This window comes from Recurvomyces mirabilis (assembly GCF_035927965.1).
Source record: "Recurvomyces mirabilis strain CCFEE 5264 chromosome Unknown scaffold_11, whole genome shotgun sequence".
NCBI classification, from domain to species: domain Eukaryota; kingdom Fungi; phylum Ascomycota; class Dothideomycetes; order Mycosphaerellales; family Teratosphaeriaceae; genus Recurvomyces; species Recurvomyces mirabilis.
In genome coordinates, this window is record NW_027041945.1 from 292902 (window position 1) to 314175 (window position 21274).

General features: G+C 54.1%; 8 protein-coding genes across 8 annotated transcripts; 4 read left to right on the forward strand and 4 right to left on the reverse strand.

Annotated features, from left to right (window-relative positions):
• Window positions 1-1939: 1939 nt before the first annotated feature.
• Window positions 1940-3352, reverse strand: MUQ1 (choline phosphate cytidylyltransferase; the record flags this gene model as incomplete). Its single annotated transcript, XM_064837517.1, has 1 exon — window positions 1940-3352. One exon carries the CDS (start codon window positions 3350-3352, stop codon window positions 1940-1942), a length of 1413 nt encoding a protein of 470 aa, XP_064694840.1.
• A 252-nt stretch (window positions 3353-3604) lies between these two features.
• Window positions 3605-4304, forward strand: GET1 (GET complex subunit get1; the record flags this gene model as incomplete). The annotated part of the gene is made up of 2 exons (XM_064837518.1): window positions 3605-3878; window positions 3937-4304. 2 exons carry the CDS (start codon window positions 3605-3607, stop codon window positions 4302-4304), a joined length of 642 nt encoding a protein of 213 aa, XP_064694841.1.
• Window positions 4305-5184: 880 nt separating this feature from the next.
• Window positions 5185-6680, reverse strand: LTS14_004819 (uncharacterized protein; the record flags this gene model as incomplete). The annotated part of the gene is made up of 3 exons (XM_064837519.1): window positions 5185-5402; window positions 5471-6094; window positions 6149-6680. The coding sequence occupies 3 exons, from the start codon at window positions 6678-6680 to the stop codon at window positions 5185-5187; spliced, it is 1374 nt and encodes a 457-aa protein (XP_064694842.1).
• A 942-nt stretch (window positions 6681-7622) lies between these two features.
• Window positions 7623-8669, forward strand: LTS14_004820 (uncharacterized protein; the record flags this gene model as incomplete). Its single annotated transcript, XM_064837520.1, has 2 exons — window positions 7623-8115; window positions 8176-8669. The coding sequence occupies 2 exons, from the start codon at window positions 7623-7625 to the stop codon at window positions 8667-8669; spliced, it is 987 nt and encodes a 328-aa protein (XP_064694843.1).
• A 129-nt stretch (window positions 8670-8798) lies between these two features.
• On the reverse strand, window positions 8799-11786 carry LTS14_004821 (uncharacterized protein; the record flags this gene model as incomplete). The annotated part of the gene is made up of 3 exons (XM_064837521.1): window positions 8799-11339; window positions 11397-11490; window positions 11551-11786. 3 exons carry the CDS (start codon window positions 11784-11786, stop codon window positions 8799-8801), a joined length of 2871 nt encoding a protein of 956 aa, XP_064694844.1.
• Window positions 11787-12819: 1033 nt separating this feature from the next.
• Window positions 12820-17550, forward strand: CDR1 (Multidrug resistance protein; the record flags this gene model as incomplete). The annotated part of the gene is made up of 1 exon (XM_064837522.1): window positions 12820-17550. The coding sequence occupies one exon, from the start codon at window positions 12820-12822 to the stop codon at window positions 17548-17550; it is 4731 nt and encodes a 1576-aa protein (XP_064694845.1).
• A 563-nt stretch (window positions 17551-18113) lies between these two features.
• RPL31B (60S ribosomal protein L31B) lies at window positions 18114-18747 on the reverse strand (the record flags this gene model as incomplete). The annotated part of the gene is made up of 3 exons (XM_064837523.1): window positions 18114-18320; window positions 18404-18478; window positions 18640-18747. The coding sequence occupies 3 exons, from the start codon at window positions 18745-18747 to the stop codon at window positions 18114-18116; spliced, it is 390 nt and encodes a 129-aa protein (XP_064694846.1).
• A 340-nt stretch (window positions 18748-19087) lies between these two features.
• PTC5 ([Pyruvate dehydrogenase [acetyl-transferring]]-phosphatase 1, mitochondrial) lies at window positions 19088-21034 on the forward strand (the record flags this gene model as incomplete). Its single annotated transcript, XM_064837524.1, has 1 exon — window positions 19088-21034. One exon carries the CDS (start codon window positions 19088-19090, stop codon window positions 21032-21034), a length of 1947 nt encoding a protein of 648 aa, XP_064694847.1.
• Between the last annotated feature and the right edge of the window lie 240 nt (window positions 21035-21274).

Below are 21274 nucleotides of genomic sequence, written 5' to 3' on the forward strand. Positions count from 1 at the left end.
TTCCTACAGTGAGGCGACCAAGTGGCGTCCCATCTCACGCTGGCGTACGCGGCACGGTCAGCGTCAGAACTCTAATCCTACTAGCGCCTCCAGTGGCGATCTAGGGCATTCACAACACTACGCATATCCGTATGCTGTTCGTGGACAGCACCGGTGGTGGCTTGACAGATGATGACAGCATCGTCTTGCTGCAGACTCGCAACGCCACAGGCAGATCTACCTGCCCCCAAACTAGCTTGTTGCAGGACGAGCCAACCAAGGCCATATCCCAGCCCTACACATATTGTCCGCACACTGGCGTGGACAAAAGCAAGCTTCGACTTTCTTCCTCTTAGGTACGCTCGTCGTTGTGCATTGGCGGGACTGAAACATCAATACATAGGCGAGATGTGCGAACGGCGGTATAGCTCTTTATGGTTGTTGCTCATGGCGGCATGCATCGTCTCGGCGGAGCCAAACGCGATCTGGAATGCACTGCGAGATCTCGCTTGTGAGAAGCTGTGGTAGCGTCCAGAATGTCTAGTCGCTTCTTGGTTGTTTGGTACATGCCCTATGTCACGACGACTCTCATGAAATGTCTGCGCCAGAAGTGACGGTCGCCAATGGAGCGACACCGAAGGCACCACCGCTTACCAAGGTTACATGCCGAGAAGGTACATCGTAGCAGGACTGATATCAGTAGGCACACTGTCTCGACTCGGACAATGGTGCTTGAAGCAAGAAGGAAGAGCTTGGGGACGGCCTGACGGAGACCACATATCTGTTCATGGCGACACGCTACCGTAGCTTTCATCGTTACTTGACGAGTGCTTGATCTACGAACAACCAGGGCGTCCTTCCACCTTGCTGTTATTAACGAGCCGACTGACCAAGACGGGCCACAGGCGCTGTTCCTGTCCATACATGATTCCATCACCCCGAAGCTAATACGCTGCTGGCCACGCTCACGACGACCTCAATCTCGCTACTTTCGCCATCGCCCCGAGATGCCGTCTCGTAGCCCGAATCGTCGCTGGAGCAGAAGCACTGCTTCGTCCCTCCACCTCGCCGTGCCGACGGACCGACTTCTAGCTATCTGAGACGGCTCGAGGTTACATTCGTTCGCGACGCCAAATATGGAGATGGAGTACATCGCGACCCATGCCCGGCTTGGAAAGAATACGATACGGACTGCGAAACGACCTGATACGATGGTACGAGCCATCGTGCGTGCGGCCGTGTTCGACGACTGTGGGGTATGGGGCGGAGAGCGAGGGTGACGGGAGCACTGGTCAGCATGCCGTCAGCTGTGCCACTCGATTCAGTAATCCAAGCGTCACAGTCCGTGATGATCTCGTATCCAGGCACGCCATCAAGCTCGGGAATCACGGCTTGAGGTGGGATGGGCCTTGCGGGCACATTACAATGCCACCGACGGCAGATAGATGGTGGTGGTATCGATCGCCTGAGCTTTGGCGCTGCCAGACCTGCAGGCCTGGAGTCCAAGGGGGGAGACCTGCATCTGTGGCGATGCTACCCCGAGATACTGTTGCCCACTTGCGGTTAGAAGTGTTTGCCTTTGTCTCGAAGCATAGACAACTCTCTGTTGTGCTGTCGGCGTCTGTGACGGAGGTCAGAACCGATCGTGCCGGGTTTGTTGTGGAGAAATGAGCCGGGAGTCAGGCTCACTGTTGTAGCAATGGGGTGTGCCAAGCTGTGGTCGCAATAGACAGACGTCGCGGGCTTGCTTGGTAAGGAAGGGTCCGCGCTTGATGTCGATATTCACTTCTTCGATTACAAAGCGCATCAGCGCTACGTGCACAGTAGATATCGGTTAACCAGAACGTCTTATCTGCTTTGCAAAAGGAAAAGCCACGTACACATGCTCTCGCTTAATAGGGTATCTCATAATCTCAGCGCACAAAGAGATCTAGACAGCACCGAAAGTTCAACGCGCCAGCTACCTCGAGATCTTTTCCCTTAGACCCTCAGCCTCCTTCTCCATCTCCGCCCTCCGTAGCGCCCCCTCGCCCACCCCCTTCGCGCCTTTCCGCCTCTGCCGCTCTTCGTACTCATCCCTCTTAGCCAGTATGCGCGACACGATCTGTGCCGCATTGACATCCTGAAACTTGTGGGAGGGCGTTTCGACGTAGATGCCCTGGTTCCTGACCTCGGCGAAGGGATCTGAATTGGAAGCGAGCGAGGATGTCGGGGGGTTGGGGCCGTGGTATACCGCATCTGGGAGCTTGCCACTATCGCAGGCGGGTAAGGAGGTGAGGTATGTGGCGGTGAAGGTGTAGGCTGCGCTGAAGACCACGGCGTGCACAAAGCGGCATTGTATCACGCATAGCCCTCGCTCGTATATGTTCATTATTGGGTAGTTGATGCCCTTGTGGTGGTTGACGACTTCATCGTCGTAGAGCCCAACGATGACGTACATGGGTCCGTAATCCTGTCCGTGACTTTGCAGGCGTTGCTGCTTAGCTTCTTCTGTATACCAGCCATTATCTCGACCGCGCTGTTCCTCGAGACCGCTGACGGTTTGCAGGAAGGCGATGTGGCCTGAGGAGAAGAGATCGAAGGCCCCGGGGATGTAGATGATGCGTTGACCGGGTCGGGGGCCATGGCCAGAGACTAATGATTGAAAGGTTCCAGCTTCTGTGTGGCTGGTCTTGTTGCCATTTACCTTGCCCGTACCTGTGCCGTACGCATACACGGGCACATACTCATCCCTGCCATTCGCAGCAGCAGCGTACTCCCTCATCCTTCTTCGCATACTCTCCCCTTCCCTCCTCCAACCCTCCTCACCCCTACCACCCTGCAACCCCTCCTTACCCTCCAGACAATCCGTCAAACTCTTAACGAAATGATCCTTCGTACACCCCAACATCCTCCCCACCAAGTCCGTCGTACTGATCCCCGGCGTCCGAGGCACTATCTTCATCCTCCCCGCCTTCTTAACAAACCGATAACAATCCTCTCCGCTAGCATCACTCGTAACATCATCCCCATGCGTCACATACCTGCACCCATAATGACTGATCCACGGCAAAGACGTAACATAAGGAGCGTGAGGGACAACTTTCGTACTGAACCGACAAGCGTCAACAGCAGCCACGCGCTCGGCGAGGTTCATAACAGTAGGGCCTTTGTTGGCGGCGATGTCTTCGTCGCTGTGCAGACCGACTAGGAGTTCGGAGCCGAGTCGTCGGGATTGGAGCATTACGCCTGCGTGGCCGTGGTGGAAGAAGTCGAAGCAGCCATCTATCCAACATCGATCGTCTGCTATTTCGACATCTTCTTGGGGGTCGACGGGCCAGTCGCCTGGCGAGGGGATGATGCAGCCGACTTCTGGGTCGATGTTGGGTGCCATGGTCGGCGATGGAGGGAGCGAGCTGAGGTCGGTAAGGACAGACTTGGTTCACTCCATTCTGTATTCTAAGAAAGCATTCACTTGAATCCTAGAAGTCATGGTCAATGCATTGGCAGATCACATGGCGTGGGGTTTGGCCCAGTGGGGCAAGCACGACGTCACACCCCAGGCTTCACCAACAATTTCGAGGCCACGTTCATATACATATTGTGTATCACATCGTGCCTCGACGACCACCACAGTACCCTCACCATGTCTTACGTCCTCCTCCTTGTCTTCGTGCTCCAGCTCGCCATCCACCTGATCAACAAATTCGGCGCCCAGACGATCAACGAGCTGTTATGGACCATCTACACCAAACTACCCACACCACAATCGAAAGATGCATCGGACAGTGGTCGCCTACGAGCAGAAGTGGTACGACTACAGCGTGAAATGAACGCCGTGAGCGCACAGGATGATTTTGCCAAATGGGCGCGGCTGCGACGAGAGCACGACAAGGCCAAGGACAAGTATGAGAAGCAATGTACGTACCACCAGCATTCCCATACCTATAACCTCAGTCCTAACAATATCATACACAGCCTCCTCCCTCACCTCCTTCCGCACAAACTTCGACCGCATCATCTCCGCCCTCCGCTGGGCCGGCACCCAAGGCCTCCAATTCTTCTGCAACTTCTACTACAGCAAAGAAGCCCTCTTCTGGCTCCCCCAAGGCTGGGTCCCCTATCCCGCCGAATGGATCCTATCTTTTCCTCGCGCACCACTGGGCAGCGTGAGTATTAACCTCTGGTCTATGGCGTGCGCGAGCGTGATTGCGTTGGTGAGTGAGGGTGTGAGGGCGGCGTGGACACTGAGGGAGGGGAGGGTGGTGGAGGGGAGTAATAAGGGGGAGAAGATACGGATGGAGGCTATTGGTTCGGGTGGGGTGAAGGGGCAAAAGGGGCTGTGATGAGATAGGTGGGTGGGAAGGAGGTGCTTGTATAGATCGTTCTTATAGTGTATATCCAAGCCGTGTTCAGGCTAGATCTCCTCCTAATCTTGCGGCAATCCCATTGCATCGCAGCTCGGAAGAGTCGAGCGGCGCCATCGGGACTCTATCCATTTATTCCCGGGTTTGATGGCTGACTTCGCCACTCCAGTAGCAGCATCCTAAGGCCGTCCTCAGCTCCTCGTATGCCGCTTGTACTGATCACGCCCGAAGACTAGAGAGATACTCGTCCTGCCTCTGACGAATATCGGCCCCCGGCTCAGTGAGGACCGAAGCGTTGCTCAATACCTACTTGACGAGATCCCGGCAGAAGGCATAGGCGTTGCGGGGTGTATAGAAAACCTGGAATGGTAATTATCAGCCTCGTGCTCTTCGACACAGATGCCAGTCTTCTCCTTCTTCCTGGATCAGCCACGAGGAGCATCAACAGCGCTTTTTCGTGGCCGGCTTTGAGGGGGATTTCTGCCTTGCTTTGGCTTCATTCACGGGTATCTTGTCTCATACGTCTCGTTCATGGAGATGACACATCTATCTGGTGATTTGATCTGCTGCGAGGAGCGACGATGTCCTGCTGTCTGTGCAAATTCCTGCCTGCATCGCTGAATCGCCTCTATTCCAATAGGCCTCCAGTGCTATAGAGTAGAGGAACTCAAGAAGGATGTACTCATAGGGCAGATAGGAGGCATGACAGTAGCCAATTGGAATTGTGCTTGCAGTACATTGCAAACAGCAAATACGCTTATGATGCTGGAAATGATGAAATCTTTACACCTGGCTCCTAAAAACAAGCCACCAACACCATGCAATGCCAAACCGGATATCCGCACAAGCATTCAGTCATCTACCATGCCAGAAGTGCAGAAAAGACTATTGCCGCACCCAGCGCAGCAAAGCTTATCTTCATGCTCGACGACCCGGATTGAGAAGTGATGCCACAGCATCTTCGATTATAAGTGACACCGTTTGCTCGTGCAGCGACCTCAAACACAGACCCTGGACCCGGATCGCCGATGTTGTAGTAGTCCACCAGGAGGAAGTTTGGCGGTCGATCCCACTCGGCTGTGCAAGTACGAGGTCAGCTTCTCGCTCTCAAGATTGTGACTTCTTTGGGATAGTAATCGACATACCCGTGCAATTCGACCGCGCAGCCTCGAGCTGGCCAAATTGATCATATTGTCCATTCGTAACATTCACCTCGGCCGAATTAGGCACAAGCAACGAGCTCGACCCACTCCCCGTAATCGCCCCGATATCTATCGCGGTGTTGAGGTTATGGTTGGCAAGGTACATATACTGGTCCCGCGCAACCGTCTGATTCAGCCCAGGAGGCCTCTGCTGCGTGCAAGGGAAACTCTGGTTCGTGGGCGAGAAGGGCGTTTCCCACATATGTGTGAATTCATCCAGGATGTACGGCACCGAGGCCGGGTTGGCGTTGTAGTCCATGAACATCACGACTCTTTTCCCGCTCAGGATCATCTCCCCCAGCGTGGGCCATTGGTCGCGGTGTTGCGGGCGAAATTCGGGGATGTAAAGGTACGGCATTATGCCGCTGGCTTCCACCGAGGCCGTGTAGTTTTCCACCCAGACGTAGTCGCTGTTGACGATTAACCAGGTTACGACGTCGTAGGGGTTTTGGTCGAGCCAGGAGACGAGGGTTTCGAGCGAGGCTTGCCAGGTCCCGGCGTTGAGGAGGGAGCATGAGGTGTGGCAGTTGTAGATTGTGTCGTTTACTCGGTGGGTTTCTCCTTGGACTGCGGACCGTTAGTGGGAGGATCTCGGTATGAGCAATTTAAGGTATGACTTACGCATTCGGATGCCATCGTTCAGCTGGTCTGTGATGCTCAGTGCCTGGTTGCTTGCGGCATTGTTCTTGATCGAGAAGGCGGAGTTGTGGGCGCAAACTTCTGTGATGTTGCTGTATTTGCGGTTGCAGAACTCCGGGTAGTTGTTGCATGGCAGAGTGTTGGAAGGCAAGGCTGCGGTAGAAGTCCTACTTCCTGTTGCAGTGCCTGTAGCAGATACCGTACCGCCAATGGCAAAGAGAGATTGCGAGCTCGACGACCTCGTTGTTTGCGAGGTACTACTTGATGTTGCCGTAGCATTGCTCGTAGCTGTTGAGTTTGACGCCTCGCCATATGATGAGATAGACGTTGATGAGCTTGACAAAGTGCTCTGGCCTGTTGGTGATATGTAGGTGAATTGCGAACCAGTGAAATCAGAGGTCGGTATACTGGATAACGTCGAAAAAGTGTTTGTGAAGGATATCGCCTGGTTGGTAGTCTGTGATCGTACTCGTATCGCCGCCAGACAAAGCAGCCAGAGGGAGGATGGCAGCATCTTGGCAACACGCAACGCTGGCTCTGGTAGTAGAAGTAGATGGGTGTACAGTATCTGAAGCTGTTGATAGACCGAGCAAAGAAAGAAGAACAGAACAAGCTATACTTACCCACTATACAGACTACAAACAATCGCGGACAAGGAAGCGTGCGGCTCCGATAGACTTCCATCACCAAGTCCTCACGACCCCAGCACAAGCACAATCGCGCCACCGCCTACACGCCCAACTCATGCCAAAGCACAAGCAAACAATAGGCATGACGCACGGCCAAGGAGGTTGAAAATCGGAGACTCGAGGTGAAAAAAGGCCAATGCTAGCGCCGTTGTCGCGTGGCCTACGCAATGGAGCCACGGATGCTTCGGATGCGATTTTCTTTGCTTTGACCAGAGTTCTTATGCTGTTCTTGGAGCGTCTTTGGGAGGAGGAGGGCTGATATATCGAGTACTATGAGTCCCGCGAAGGTTGTTCGCAGCCACGTAACGGCCTGCGCAGGCTCGTACTCTACACTCCCGTATTAGCACGTAAGTACTGAAGTTTGCAGACGTCGAATACATAGAGTACATGATCGTCCGCGGAGCGCCAGGCAGAATAAGATTTGACGCTACTGCGCATCCCTGGAGCTCATCCAGCGATTTCCCAACGTCAGTGACGTTTTGTGCATGAAATTGACTTCTGAACATTCTGTACGCGTAGGAGGGCGGCGTTAATGGCGAAGCTCGTGCGTGTAGACAAGGCGCGGCTCTTGACGACGGTGCTGTCGTAGGCAGGTAGGCGAAGCTGTTTCTTTCAGTGTATTACTACTGCTCCTCATATCTTAACCTCACCATCGAGGCTGGCCTGTTGTCTCAATCGCCGTCCATCTCCCCCGTTGCAGATCTACCTGCTGGCCACTGGATCTTTGACCTTTACCTCTACCTTGACCAGAAAAACCAATCAGGAAGATGTTCGGCCGCAAGAAGAGAGAACCGGAAGACGGTTTCGTGGCTCCGCGAGACGACGACTACATCAGAGACAGCAACAGCGGCCGCACTCTAACCAACGAACCCGTCTACGCCGACCCGACCAAAGCCCAGATTAAACGGGCAACTCGCACACGACTATGCTGGGCCCTCATCACCTCCATCCTCCTCCTCATAACCGTCGTCTTCATCATCCTGGTCGAAGTCGGCACCACGAGCCCCAAAAGCATCAGGAGTAGTATCTACTTTATCAAACTGGACCTGTCGAACATCATCCCGCTTTCTGTGCCCAATGCCGCCTTAGTGAACAGTATAGCTCAGACGCTGGGTCTACACGACTTCTATACCGTCGGACTATGGGGTTACTGCGAGGGGTTGAATGGGCAAGGTTTCACGGAGTGCTCAAAGCCGCAAACACTTTACTGGTTCAATCCGGTTGAGATTATCCAGAGCCAGCTGTTAGCTGGCGCCACAAGTACGTTCATATCTCCACACTACACATTCATCAAAAGCCAGACTAACATTCTTTCCACAGTCGCCCTCCCAACCCAAATCAACGACATCCTAAACCTCATCCGCGTAGTCTCGCACTGGATGTTCGGCCTCTTCCTCGCCGGCGCCTGCCTCTCCACCCTCATGATCTTCCTCGTGCCCCTCGCCGTCTTCTCCCGCTGGGCAACCCTCCCCATCATGCTCCTCACCTTCCTCGCCGCACTCTTCACGACCGTCGCCTCTGTCATCGCCACCGTCCTGTTCATCATCATGAAGAACGCCGTCACGGCGCAGAAGAGTCTGAACATCGGGGCTGCGATCGGGGTCAAGATGTTCGCGTTCATGTGGATTGCGGCTGGGGCGAGTATTTTGGCGTGGTTGATTATGTTGTGCTTGACTTGTTGTTGTGCGAGTCGGAGGGATGTGAAGAAGGGGAAGAAGAGGGGGAGCAAGAAGGCTTGGAGCGAGGGGTCTGCGATGGCGCCGAAGGATGAGAAGGAGGTTGCGAAGAAAGGGTGGTTTGGGAGGCGGAAGTAGGTACCCTCTTCAATGTCATATGTGCATGACTGGGTCGCATTGCAAGGCGTTGTGAGGACGGGAGGCGAGCATGTCGTTACCAGCGAGAGCGTTCACACAGGAATGTTTGATATCATACACACGAATCTCTTATCTGTTCAGGCTTAGAAGTCCTTCCACATACTTCCTCGCATCCATACCGATGCCGTTGGCCAGCGCTCCAGGTCCCCAGCCTGCTGCTTCACCGCCCGCCTTCTCCTCGGCGCTAGCTTCTGCCACTGGTCGTAATGTCAATGTATTCCACATCCCGCTTGCGACTCTGCTGCTGGTCGAAGCTTTGGACGAAGCTGCAGCAGGATTGTTGGCGGCTTTCCGTACGAGGAAAGCGATGCGGTCTCTGTTCGGCGGTTCTCGGGCCATCGTCGACGCCATGTGTGTAGATGGTGCAGTACTGATCTCCGGTGCTAGGTAATCTCGTGCTGGAGGTGCGGGGTCCGCATCCTCGTCGGAAGTCGCTGTGCTCGGGATCCTCATCCATACTACCCACCATCCACGATTAGTCCTGCTTGTTCGCTCGAGGTCGTTGATCCGACTGCTCTGCAATGTGCTCAACACCTGGTTGTGCACATTCAATGCATCTAGCCGCGTCCAGTCGGCGGGCATGTTACTCTGCCGCGCATCTGAGCCCATACTCAAGCCTTCTGCTGCAGGCGTGCCTGGCTCGGGGATGTTCGGGATGCTCGTACGTACTGTCAACAGTTGAGGATCGTAGATCAGGTCAAAGACTGGTCTTGGCTCGGTAGCGTCGGTGCCGCTCCTGCTGGGCTTACTACTGCCACTACTCCGTACGCTCGCTGCTTCGTCAGGGCGGTCTGCCTGCGATTCTTCTAGCCTTCGCGCGGATCTAGATATACTAGTCGAAGAGAGCAACGGCTTGTGTATTGGTTGGAGATCCTTATGAAGTGTCTGATAGAAGCTTGGATAGCTCAGACTTGTGGTGTGATCCTCGAATAGAAAGCAGTAGATGAACGGGCGGTGCACGTATACTAGCACACGAAGTCGCTGCATGTTCTGTGCTGAGGATGCGCTTGGTTCGTACTCTCTCGCTTTTCGATCGAGAGTCTCGTCCATGCTCTCATTCTGGGCCGCGGCTTTGTCACGATCTGCAGTTATCTCGACCTGGATCTTTCGAACCAGTACTCGTGAGCTTTCAGCGTCTGGCTGCAACTTGTCGTCCATGACCTCGGCGTCGCCATTGTCGTCTAGCTCGTCGAGTTCGCCTTTGAAACCAATCAGGAAGTAACCCCTGTTCTCCTGCCGTCGCAGCTTTGCAAATCTTGCGTGTAGTGGCTCCTCATCTGGGATAGGTTCCATATGCAGAAGACTAGCCACATCTGTTTCATCCTCTTCTGGTACCGTGAGAATTTCCTTGGTAGAACTGGCATTCGTAATCTTCTTGACTGGCTTTGTCGTCGTCGAGCTAGATTCTAATATTCGCTTAGTCGCAGAAGGTCGTTTTGGCTTTGCTGGCTTGCCGATCTCACTGAGGCCCAAGGTCAAATACTTCATGTACTGATCTGGTACACCCCAGGTGGTGCCACCCTCTGCTGTTTCAGCTTCGTCTTCTGTTGCTGCGCCCTGCTCTGCTCGTTTCGTTGCTCTCTCGCGCCTTGAGTCAACCTCTGCAGTCCTCGAGATAGCAGGCTTCGGCCGATCAGAAGTCTCCGTTTGTGGTGTCTGCTCCGGATGTTTTACAGCATCATCTTGTGATGCGGTCCGTCCATGAGTTTGTGGTCTTTGGTCTGATGGTAGCTTGATTTCATCGGCGTGCCCATGTCCGTCCAAGGCATCAGTACGGACCTCAGGGTCAGCCACCTCTACATCATCTCGTTGGTTCTGATGCGACACTACATCTGCGTCTACGTCTGGTTGATGCGCGGTCTCTGCTGCTACTGCCGCATCGTTGTGCTCCTCGGCATAGTCTGCATGATCTTGGTTACGTCGTCTTCGTTTTCTCCGTTCACGCAGCGGGTTATCTTGAATACCATACGCGTACTCACCATTGGTGTATATCTGCCGCGACCACATCGCGACACTCCGCAGTGATGGTCGACTCAGCCGCCCCACACCGCCGAATACAACCCCATCTGTAGCAGCGGGCTGGTTGCCACTGCCCATCCATGGAAGAGCCTCGTGGATCGGGATCGAGGCATAGTCAGAGGCCACAGCCTTGGCCGCTTCGCCATATCGAGAGACCACTGCATCGACCAACCCCTCTGTGCGGCTAACGAGGTCCTCGAGCACGTCTCGCTCACCACTGCCCCACTCCTCCTCGCCCACGCCAAAGCCGAGCTCGCCGCCACTGGCAAGCTGGATTCCACTGAACACATCTGCTGCAGGATTGGCATGCAGCAGGACGTTCCACGTTCTAGCATACCGTGACCAGAATCTCTCTAATGCGGGAATCAACTTCTCCCGGCCCAGTCGTACAAAAAGCTCGTCTAGTGAAGAGCCATGGTGCAAGGAGAAGATATGATGAGCTTGTTGCAGCTGTGCTATTAGTAATGGAGCTGGACTGACTTCTCGTGAGGAGTACTCGAATGATGGCTTTGTCTGGACGCTCGCCGAGCCTTTCGTAGCCGACTCCGCTGGCGCTTGGGGGATGGCAGGAAGCCGCGTGAGGTCGACAGACTGCAGTGTGTCAGTACGCATTCATGGTACAGTGTGCGCATTGCGCATTGCACATACTGCCAATGCCCACCAGCTTTCTTCCAATTCGTGCAACACAATGCGTGATTTCTCCGTCTCTATCGAATCTACAGGTTGTCCATTGGAGAAGCTCCTAGCTGGGTGTCTCAGTCACTACACCATAACATGATGTGCATATGACCCACCTACTCACTTCGCAAAGTCCACCATACCCTGTGCCAAACCAATCTGCCTCAACTTCTCATTCTCCTCTTCACGCAGCACTTTCTCGTCATCTTTGCGCCCGCTCTTCTTTGCAGCTGCCCTCGCCTTGGCAGCAGCACGTGAGTACCAGAAGACTAGCTGGTCTGGAAAGGTCTCGTCGGTCGGACCAAGGGCAGGATTGTAGATCGCTAGAAAGGACAATTGCGCCGGCTGTACTTTGCTCATCGTATTGGACTAGTACAGTATTGATTATCACATAATAGGGACTCTTAGTGCATGGACGACATGAAAGGAAGTCGAGCGATGTATACAGCCAATGATGCGGGCTGGACGGAGATATCGCGCTTCGAGGTTCACATGAACATGAATCACCTGTATAAACAAACAATGCATACTCATTTCATGACCTACATGCCTACAAATCAACATGTCAAAGCAGATAAGACCAGCCGTGACAGCTACATCTTGGAACATGTACATGGACAAACAGTCATAAATCGTCCACTGAGCCGGACAACCTTTGTGCACCCGGACCATTGCTCCGGCCTTCACTCGAGTCATGCATCTCTACATCTACACAGCTTCATGATCGCATTCGCATGGCACCGGCGATGCTACTTCCCGGGTTGACAGACCTCGCGTGGCTCGTGTGAGCATGTCACTCCTGGCGATACGTCCAAGAGGCTTGGCTGTATGGCAGACAAACTATCTTCTTGAGGAGGATGACCACTTCATCGAGGACTCCTCAATGTAGATTGTTTCGAGACTTCCTTCTCCTAAGATACTTCGGCACGCCAATTATACCACCTTCGGCTGCTCAGTACAGGGAGTCTTCACGCGGTTGTCAGCAAGAGATATCGGAAAGCAATAAACCTCATCATCCGTCCTCGGATGGGAGACTGAGCCGAACTTCTATGTGTGGTTAGGCAGCCGAAGGTGGCGTTCTAGCCGCATCCGAGGCGAAATTTAATGTACAGTTATGCAGCAGAGTGCACGTTGTTTGTGGGCGAACGTCGTCCAAGCGGAACGGCAGAGACAGTTCCTGAGCAGTGTTGTGATGCTTGCATTATTTATCGAACGAGTACCATTAAAGACGTTGGCGCCACCTCGCTTGTAATGTCATTTTGTACTTGTAGTAGATACAGCATTCTTCCTTCTTATACATAGCATAATATATCCTTCGATAGGCGTGGACTGCTGTAGCAATTGTGGCACCTTCCGATCCGCTTGTGGTGAACTATCTACAGCTTTCGGCAAGATGTCGCTCGTCGGCAACTTTGCCTTTAATAATTTCGATCGCACGGCAGAGACTGCTGGAGCTGGGAACGCCGGAAATGCATTTCAGAGACGTGCTTCGGTAACTGGAGACGATGCAGTGGGCGAGCAGCATGCCGAGGAACCGGGTCTCCTGAGGCGGACATTCAGCAGACGGCGCTCCTCAGTAGCCTCAGCCCAAAGGCCAGAAAACCAACGACCAGCTACTGGCCGATCAACTTCGCATCAACAGTCTAATAATGTACAGCCCCAACATGTCCCTGGAACCGGCATAAAAGGCAATACCTACTATCCTGATGGCATCACCCCGCAGGACGAAAAGGACTTTGACAACGGCGACATCGAGAAACAAGGCCTTGAACAATCAGAATCTCCAGAGTCTTCCTCCGAACGCGACGAGAAGGAGCAAGCTCGAAGGGAGTTTGAGATTGGTCAGCTGGCCAGATCGATAACTCAAGCATCAACCTGGTCGCAAGTACCCGACAATCCATTCGAAGCCGAGAAGGACACTGCGTTAGATCCTCATTCGCCTAATTTCCGAGCGAGAGCATGGGTGAAATCTATGATCAAGCTGCGAGATGCCGAGAATAAAGTACCTGGACGAACAGGCGGTGTGGCTTTCCGCAACTTGAGTGTTCACGGCTTCGGCGCCGCGACGGACTACCAAAAGGATGTTGGGAATGTGTGGCTCGAGACCGTTGGCTATGCTAAGAAGCTCTTCGGCATGGCTAAGCCACGACGCATCGACATCCTGCGCAACTTCGAAGGCCTGGTGGAGTCGGGTGAGATGCTAGTTGTGCTTGGCCCTCCCGGCTCTGGATGCTCGACTTTCCTCAAGACCATCACAGGCGAGACGCATGGCTTCAATGTCGACAAAGAGGCTTACCTTAACTACCAGGGTATTCCCCCTGAGCATATGCATAGCTACTTCCGTGGCGAGGCCATATACACCGCCGAAGTCGATGTTCATTTCCCAATGCTCAGCGTCGGTGATACACTCACGTTCGCCGCGCAGGCACGAGCGCCGAAGTCACTGCCTGGTGGTGTGAGCAACAAGGTGTATGCACAGCACATGCGAGATGTGGCAATGGCTAGCTTCGGTATCGGCCACACCATCAACACGCGAGTCGGCAACGACTTCGTTCGTGGTGTCTCCGGCGGCGAGCGGAAGCGTGTCTCGATAGCAGAGGCCTTTCTGAGTGGCGCACCGTTGCAGGCATGGGATAATAGTACTCGTGGTCTCGATTCCGCGAACGCTATAGAGTTCTGCAAAACGATCCGTTTGAGCACGGAGCTTGGTGGTGCATCGGCCATGGTCGCTATCTACCAAGCACCGCAATCTGCCTACGACATCTTCGACAAGGCACTAGTGCTGTATGAAGGCCGCCAGATCTTCTTTGGTCACTGTGGGCACGCGAGAGCATATTTCGAGAACATGGGTTTCGACTGCCCTGACCGTCAGACCACGGCCGATTTCTTGACTTCCATGACTTCGCCCCAGGAACGGGTGGTGCGAGCCGGATTTGAGGGCAAAGTTCCTCGCACTCCAGACGAGTTCGCCGCAGCATGGAAGGCTAGTTCTGAACGACAACGACTGATGTCTGATATCGATGCCTACGAGCAGCGATACCCTTACGAAGGCGAGCAATACCAGCAGTTCGCGCAAAGTCGACAGGCACAGAAGGCAAGGGGTCAGCGCATGAAGTCACCTTACACTTTGAGCTACGTGCAGCAAGTCAATCTTTGCCTATGGCGTGGCTTTCGACGTCTGGCGGGAGATCCTAGTCTGACATTCACACAACTCTTCGGCAATTTCGCCATGGCACTGATTCTTGGCTCCGTCTTCTACAACCTGCAACTGACTACGCAGTCGTTCTTCCAACGGGGAGCTGTACTTTTCTTCGCCGTCCTGCTCAACGCCTTTGGATCTGCACTAGAGATTTTGACACTTTATGCTCAGCGTCCGATCGTCGAGAAGCATTCCCAGTATGCTCTATACCACCCATCAGCTGAAGCTTTCGCTTCCATGTTGACAGACATGCCTTACAAGATCGCCAACGCCATCATTTTCAACATCACGCTCTACTTCATGGCGAACTTGAGAAGAGAACCCGGACCGTTCTTCTTCTTCATCTTGATGAGTTTCTTGACAACCCTGACCATGAGTATGCTTTTCCGAACCATCGCCTCCGTGTCCCGAACTCTCTCGCAAGCCATGGCTCCAGCTGCGATTATCATTCTGGGTATTGTCATGTTCACCGGTTTCGCCATTCCCGTCGACTACATGCTTGGCTGGTGTCGATGGATCAATTGGATTGACCCAGTGGCTTATGGCTTTGAATCTCTGATGATCAACGAGTTTCACGGCAGGAACTACGCTTGCTCGATGTATGTGCCCGCGTACGGCAGTCTTGCATTGGGCGAGCAGGTTTGCTCGGCTGTGGGCTCCCAGGCTGGACAGGATTATGTCAATGGCGATGTCTACATCAACACAGCATATCAGTACTACCACAGCCACAAATGGAGGAACGTGGGCATCATCATCGCTTTCATGATCTTCCTCATGGTCTTCTACCTGGGCGCCACCGAACTCATCAGTGCGAAGAAGAGCAAGGGTGAGGTGCTTGTCTTCCGTCGCGGCCACACACCCGCTTCTCTCAAGGACGGAGCGCACGATGAGGAGACCGCAGACGATGGAGCTAATGGTGCTGCTCTCGCTAAGAAGGAGAGCTATGTTGAGGCGAGTGATATCATCCAAAAGCAGACTGCCGTATTCAGCTGGAGGAATGTCTGTTATGATATCAAGATTAAGAAGGAGGATCGCCGCATTCTGGATCACGTAGACGGATGGGTGAAACCTGGTACTTTGACCGCACTCATGGGTGTCTCGGGAGCTGGCAAGACTACTCTGCTTGATGTCCTGGCTACTCGTGTCACTATGGGTGTCATCTCCGGCGACATGCTTGTGGATGGTCGACAGCGCGATTCTTCCTTCCAGCGTAAGACGGCTTACGTGCAACAGCAGGATCTGCATCTGCAGACTTCGACTGTTCGTGAGGCCTTGAACTTTTCTGCTCTGCTTCGTCAGCCAGCTCATGTTCCGAAGAAGGACAAATTGGCGTATGTGGACGAGGTCATTAAGCTTCTGGACATGGACGAATATGCCGATGCTGTTGTCGGTGTGCCTGGCGAAGGTCTCAACGTCGAGCAGAGGAAGCGTCTCACTATTGGTGTCGAGCTCGCTGCCAAGCCCGAACTCCTTCTCTTCCTCGACGAGCCTACATCTGGTCTTGATTCTCAAACCTCGTGGGCTATCCTGGATCTACTGGAGAAGCTCAAGAATTCCGGCCAGGCCATCTTGTGTACTATCCATCAGCCCTCTGCCATGCTGTTCCAACGTTTCGATCGCTTGTTGTTCCTGGCTAAAGGTGGTCGCACGGTGTACTTCGGCCCTGTCGGCGAGAACTCTCGTGTCCTCGCCAGCTACTTCGAAGCCAACGGCGCCCACAAATGTCCCGACGACGCCAACCCAGCCGAATGGATGCTGGAAGTCATCGGTGCAGCACCCGGCACAACAACCGACATCGACTGGCACGAAACCTGGCGCTCCTCAAAACAATACCAAGAAACGCACGCCGAGCTCGACCGCCTCGCGGCCGACCGTCTACAAGAAACCCAACCCAAAACCTCCGCCGACGACAAAGCCTCCTACCGCGAATTCGCCGCCCCCTTCCCCGTCCAAATCCTCCAAGTCACCCACCGCGTCTTCGCCCAATACTGGCGCACCCCCTCTTACATCTACAGCAAGGCCGCCCTCTGCCTCTTCTCCTCCCTCTTCATCGGCTTCACCTTCTTCCACGCCCCGCTCACCCAACAGGGGCTCCAGAACCAAATGTTCTCCATCTTCATGCTCTTCACCATCTTCGGCCAACTGGTGCAACAAATAATGCCGCATTTCGTCACCCAGCGCGCGCTGTACGAGGTCCGCGAACGGCCGAGTAAGACGTATAGTTGGAAGGCTTTCATGTTCGCGAATATCATGGTGGAATTGCCTTGGAATACCTTAATGGCCATCATCATCTTCTTCTGCTTCTACTACCCCATCGGCCTCTACAACAACGCCATCCCCACCCACGCCGTCTCGCTCCGGGGCTTCCAATTCTTCCTCTTCGTCCTGGAATTCCTCCTCTTCACCTCCACCTTCACCAACATGATGATCGCCGGAATCGCGGACGCAGAGACAGGCGGCAATCTCGCCAACCTCATGTTCTCCCTCTGCCTCATCTTCTGCGGTGTCCTGCAGACCCCGCAAGCCCTCCCCGGGTTTTGGATCTTCATGTACCGCGTCTCCCCCTTCACCTACCTCGTCGACGGTATGCTGAGTGTCGGCGTCGCGAACCAGGCCGTCACCTGCGCCAGCAACGAGTACGTCCACTTCAACTCCCCCGCCGGCCAGTCGTGTGGGACATATATGCAACCCTACATCTCCGCCGCGGGGGGTTATCTGCGGGATCCGAATGCGACGGGGCAGTGCGACTTCTGTACGTATGCGAGCACGAATGTGTTTTTGGAGGGGGTGAGCGCGAGTTATGGGAATGCGTGGAGGAATTTCGGCATTCTGTGGGCGTTTATTGGGGTGAATGTGTGTGGGGCCGTGTTCTTTTATTGGTTGGCACGGGTGCCGAAGAAGGCGAAGAAGAGTAAGAAGGAGTAGGGGTTTTGTTAGATGCAGCTTCCTCTTGTTTTCTCTCTGGTGGGTCCGGGATATAGATCTCTTTTATGGCTGGTATAGACGCTGCGGTCTTATATTAGAAATGTATAGCCAAGATGTCGTTTGGAAAGACAATGTCATGAGGGTCCCTTCGCGTATGTGTGCTTTGCGCGTGATACGTGAGGGGTGAAGGGATGCGGTGAGGTTGCAGACGCGGGCCAGCAAATACTTACTTCGTTCCCACTAGCAAGTCGAGACAAAAGGGATAATGTGCACGTATGAACAGGGTCTCCGTTGGCTTCGCACGACTTGTGAAAGTGAAATGTGAGTGAGAAGGGAGGGCTTGAGGGTGGGACACGAGTCCGTGTCGAGGATGTAGGTGCAGAAATGGAGCTCTCATAGTTGATGTAGGTCATGTCATTGCTTTCGATATTGATCGTTTTACCGTGTTTGAGCAGCAAAGACCACCATGTATCTGCGTCGAAGCGGACAGTATAAGACAGTATACATGCGACACGGCGATCATCCCAATAGCGCCAGTCGCTCGCCATTTGGATTGTGCACATCTAAGCATCCTCCACCACCGCCGTCTGCAGACCCTTGGGGTTCTTGACATTGACGGCCTGCACGTACGAGTACAGCTTCTCCTTGGCATCCTCCTCATCGTTACGCTTACGCGATATCCGGACCCGAAGACGGAATGGCACGCCCTTGATGCCTTGCTCCCACACCTTCTTGTTCAGTTGGGGGTCGAGGCGGACGTCGGTTGTTCCCTACAATCATACCATGTTAGTATCGGGATCGTAATGTCTGACAGTGAGGATGTGAGATTGGGAGTGTATTATAGGAAACATACCATCGCCTTGGCAGCAAACTCCCTAATCGCCTTGATGGCCTTGGGCGCGCGCTTCTTGAACGACACGCCGTGAACCTTTTTTGTCACAAATCACGTGTTAGGATTATATTGTCCATCACAACTCTTTTTATTTCAGTCTTCCGTCCGATGCCCTCCTTCCTTCCTTCCCCCTTCGAAATTCGGGGGGGGAGTGAGGAAGGAGGACCATCCGGTGGACTTCATCAAACTGAACGTACATGCTTGTGTAGGTGGATGGTGTATTCGCGGGCCACCACGTCCTCGATGGCGCTGCGGCCTTGGGCCTTGGCGCCCGCGGGCTTCTTGCTTTGGGTTTTGCTGGACATGATGGTGGTTGTTGTGTTCGGCGGTGGCGAGAGTGGGTAATGTGGTTGAGGTAATTGTCGTCGCTGTCGCAAAAAAACCGTATGTGATTTCGAGATCCGACTTTCTTTGCCAAATTCTGGAGCGTGTGCAGAGCGGATTTTGAGCCGCGATATTCTTGGCGCGCTAGGCTGTGTTTGCATCTTACAGCAGCTGTGAATCTGTGATTGATGCTGGCTGTCATGTGATGAGGTTGGATCTCGACTAAGATATCGCTCACCCACACGGCACTCATTACAACAACAACACCACCAGCACCACATATGCTGCCCAAGACCATCCACCAATGACACCACCGCCTCGATGCGTCGCGCCATAATCCAGAACCTGCGCACCTTCCGCCGACCTAACCCCCGGAAAGCACTCAAGCAACAACTCCGTATCAACAACAGCTCATACAATGCCTCCTTCCAGCGCTCGATAGCGAATCGGACACCCCAACAGCAGATCCAATCGTCCATGCGCTTCAGTCGGAGAGTCTCCACCCCGATAGCGTTGGTCGGTGTGGGTGCAGCGGCGTATTATGTCTATCAGCAGCGGAGTTCTGACGGTGGAGCTGCGGCAGCATCGCCGACACTACCTGGACAGTCGCTAGTTTCGAGTCAAGGGAGGACGTATAGTACTACTACTACTGCGAGTCCACAGGCACAGGCTACGGCTTCGAATCAACCTGTTGATATCCCTGGACCTGGTGAGGTGCCAGAGGCTGTTAGAAAGGCTTTGATCGTTGATCAGGGTCAGCTGTATACTGCACAGATACCTGCCGATCAGGTGATCAGCAAGGAGACGTCCGACTATTCGGGCAAGAAAGTACTGGAAATGCTCACACCAGACCAAGCCACAGCCAAGTTACGGCGGAATGAGGAGAGCTATCTTGTCGGACGAGGAGAGGGAGTAGTCCGCTACGACGTCGTCCAAATCCCCAGCAACGATCCCATCGAAGACGACCACGTGGAGAAAATCGTCGAGGTCCCCAACACCATCGCCGCCTCCGAAGACGGCAAAGCAAGAAGCGACTGGATGTTCTGGGGCGTCTTCGACGGCCACGCCGGCTGGACCACCTCCGCCAAACTCCGCCAAACCCTCGTCTCCTACGTCGCCCGCGAACTAAACGCAACCTACAAATCCGCCCTCGCCGACCCCGCTCTAAACTTCCCCCACCCTGACGCAGTCGACGCAGCGATCAAAAAGGGCTTCCTCAAACTCGACAACGAAATCACCCACAACAGCGCGCAAAAAGTCCTCAAAGCCCAGTCTAAAGTCGTCGCCGCCGAAATCCTCGCACCAGCTTTATCGGGTTCCTGCGCACTCCTATCCTTCTACGACTCCCGTTCCAAACTCCTCCGCGTAGCCTGCACAGGCGACTCCCGCGCCGTCCTCGGCCGTCGCAGTACTGTGGGGAACGGGAAATGGACGGCTACAGCTCTCAGTATCGACCAAACCGGCGGGACGGAAAGCGAAGCTGCGCGCCTCCGAGCCGAACACCCCGGTGAACCGGGCGTGACGCAGAATGGTCGGATCCTGGGTGGGTTGGAGCCTAGTCGCGCCTTTGGCGATGCGATGTATAAGTGGAGTATGGAGGTGCAGCAGAAACTGCATCGGAATTATTTCGCTCGGACCCCGAATCGGAATGTTAAGACGCCGCCTTATGTTACTGCTGAGCCGGTTGTTACGACTACGAGGGTTGATCCGACGAAGGGTGATTTTGTGGTTATGGCTACGGATGGGTTGTGGGAGATGTTGACGAATGAGGAGGTGGTGGGGTTGGTGGGGCAGTGGCTTGATCGGCAGGGTTCGAGTCTTCTCTCCTCTTCCTCGCAAAGTGGTAGGGCTACGTCTGCGTCTGTAAGTGCGGGCGGTTGGTTGCAGTCATGGTTCTCCACGCAAAAGGCTTCAGCTCTTCCCATCGAACATCACGACAGCAAGGAGTCTTCCGGCCAACGCGCCCCGATCCGCCAACAACAATGGGGCGTTCCCACGGGTCAGGACACCCGTTTCGTCGTCGAGGATAAAAACGCTGCGACGCATTTGGTTAGGAATGCCCTTGGTGGCAAGGACAGTGATATGCTTTCCGCTCTCCTCACTTTACCGGCGCCTTTTTCGAGGAGGTATCGGGATGATTTGACGGTGCAGGTTATTTTCTTTGGGGAGGGTGGGGGTGTGGATGGGAAAGTCGAGTTGAATTCTGAGGCGAGTGCGACGGCTGCTAATGGAGGGAAGGGTTCTGGGGAGGTGAAGGCGAAACTATAGAAGCTTTACCTGTGGTATGAGGCTGGGGGTTAGGGGTGGGGTGGAGGATGGGATGCAACATATGATACCCGGACCAGCATCAATTTTTTATATTCCGTTCGACATCCTGTTATTTTGCATAGCTCTGGTTGTTCCTCTGGCGTAGCCCTGGGTAAGTGGGCAGGGCTTGTGTGGACTAGGGATGTATTATAGATTAGACGCTATCTACCCTTCTCACGCCCGTCGACAAGTCTACTGCTC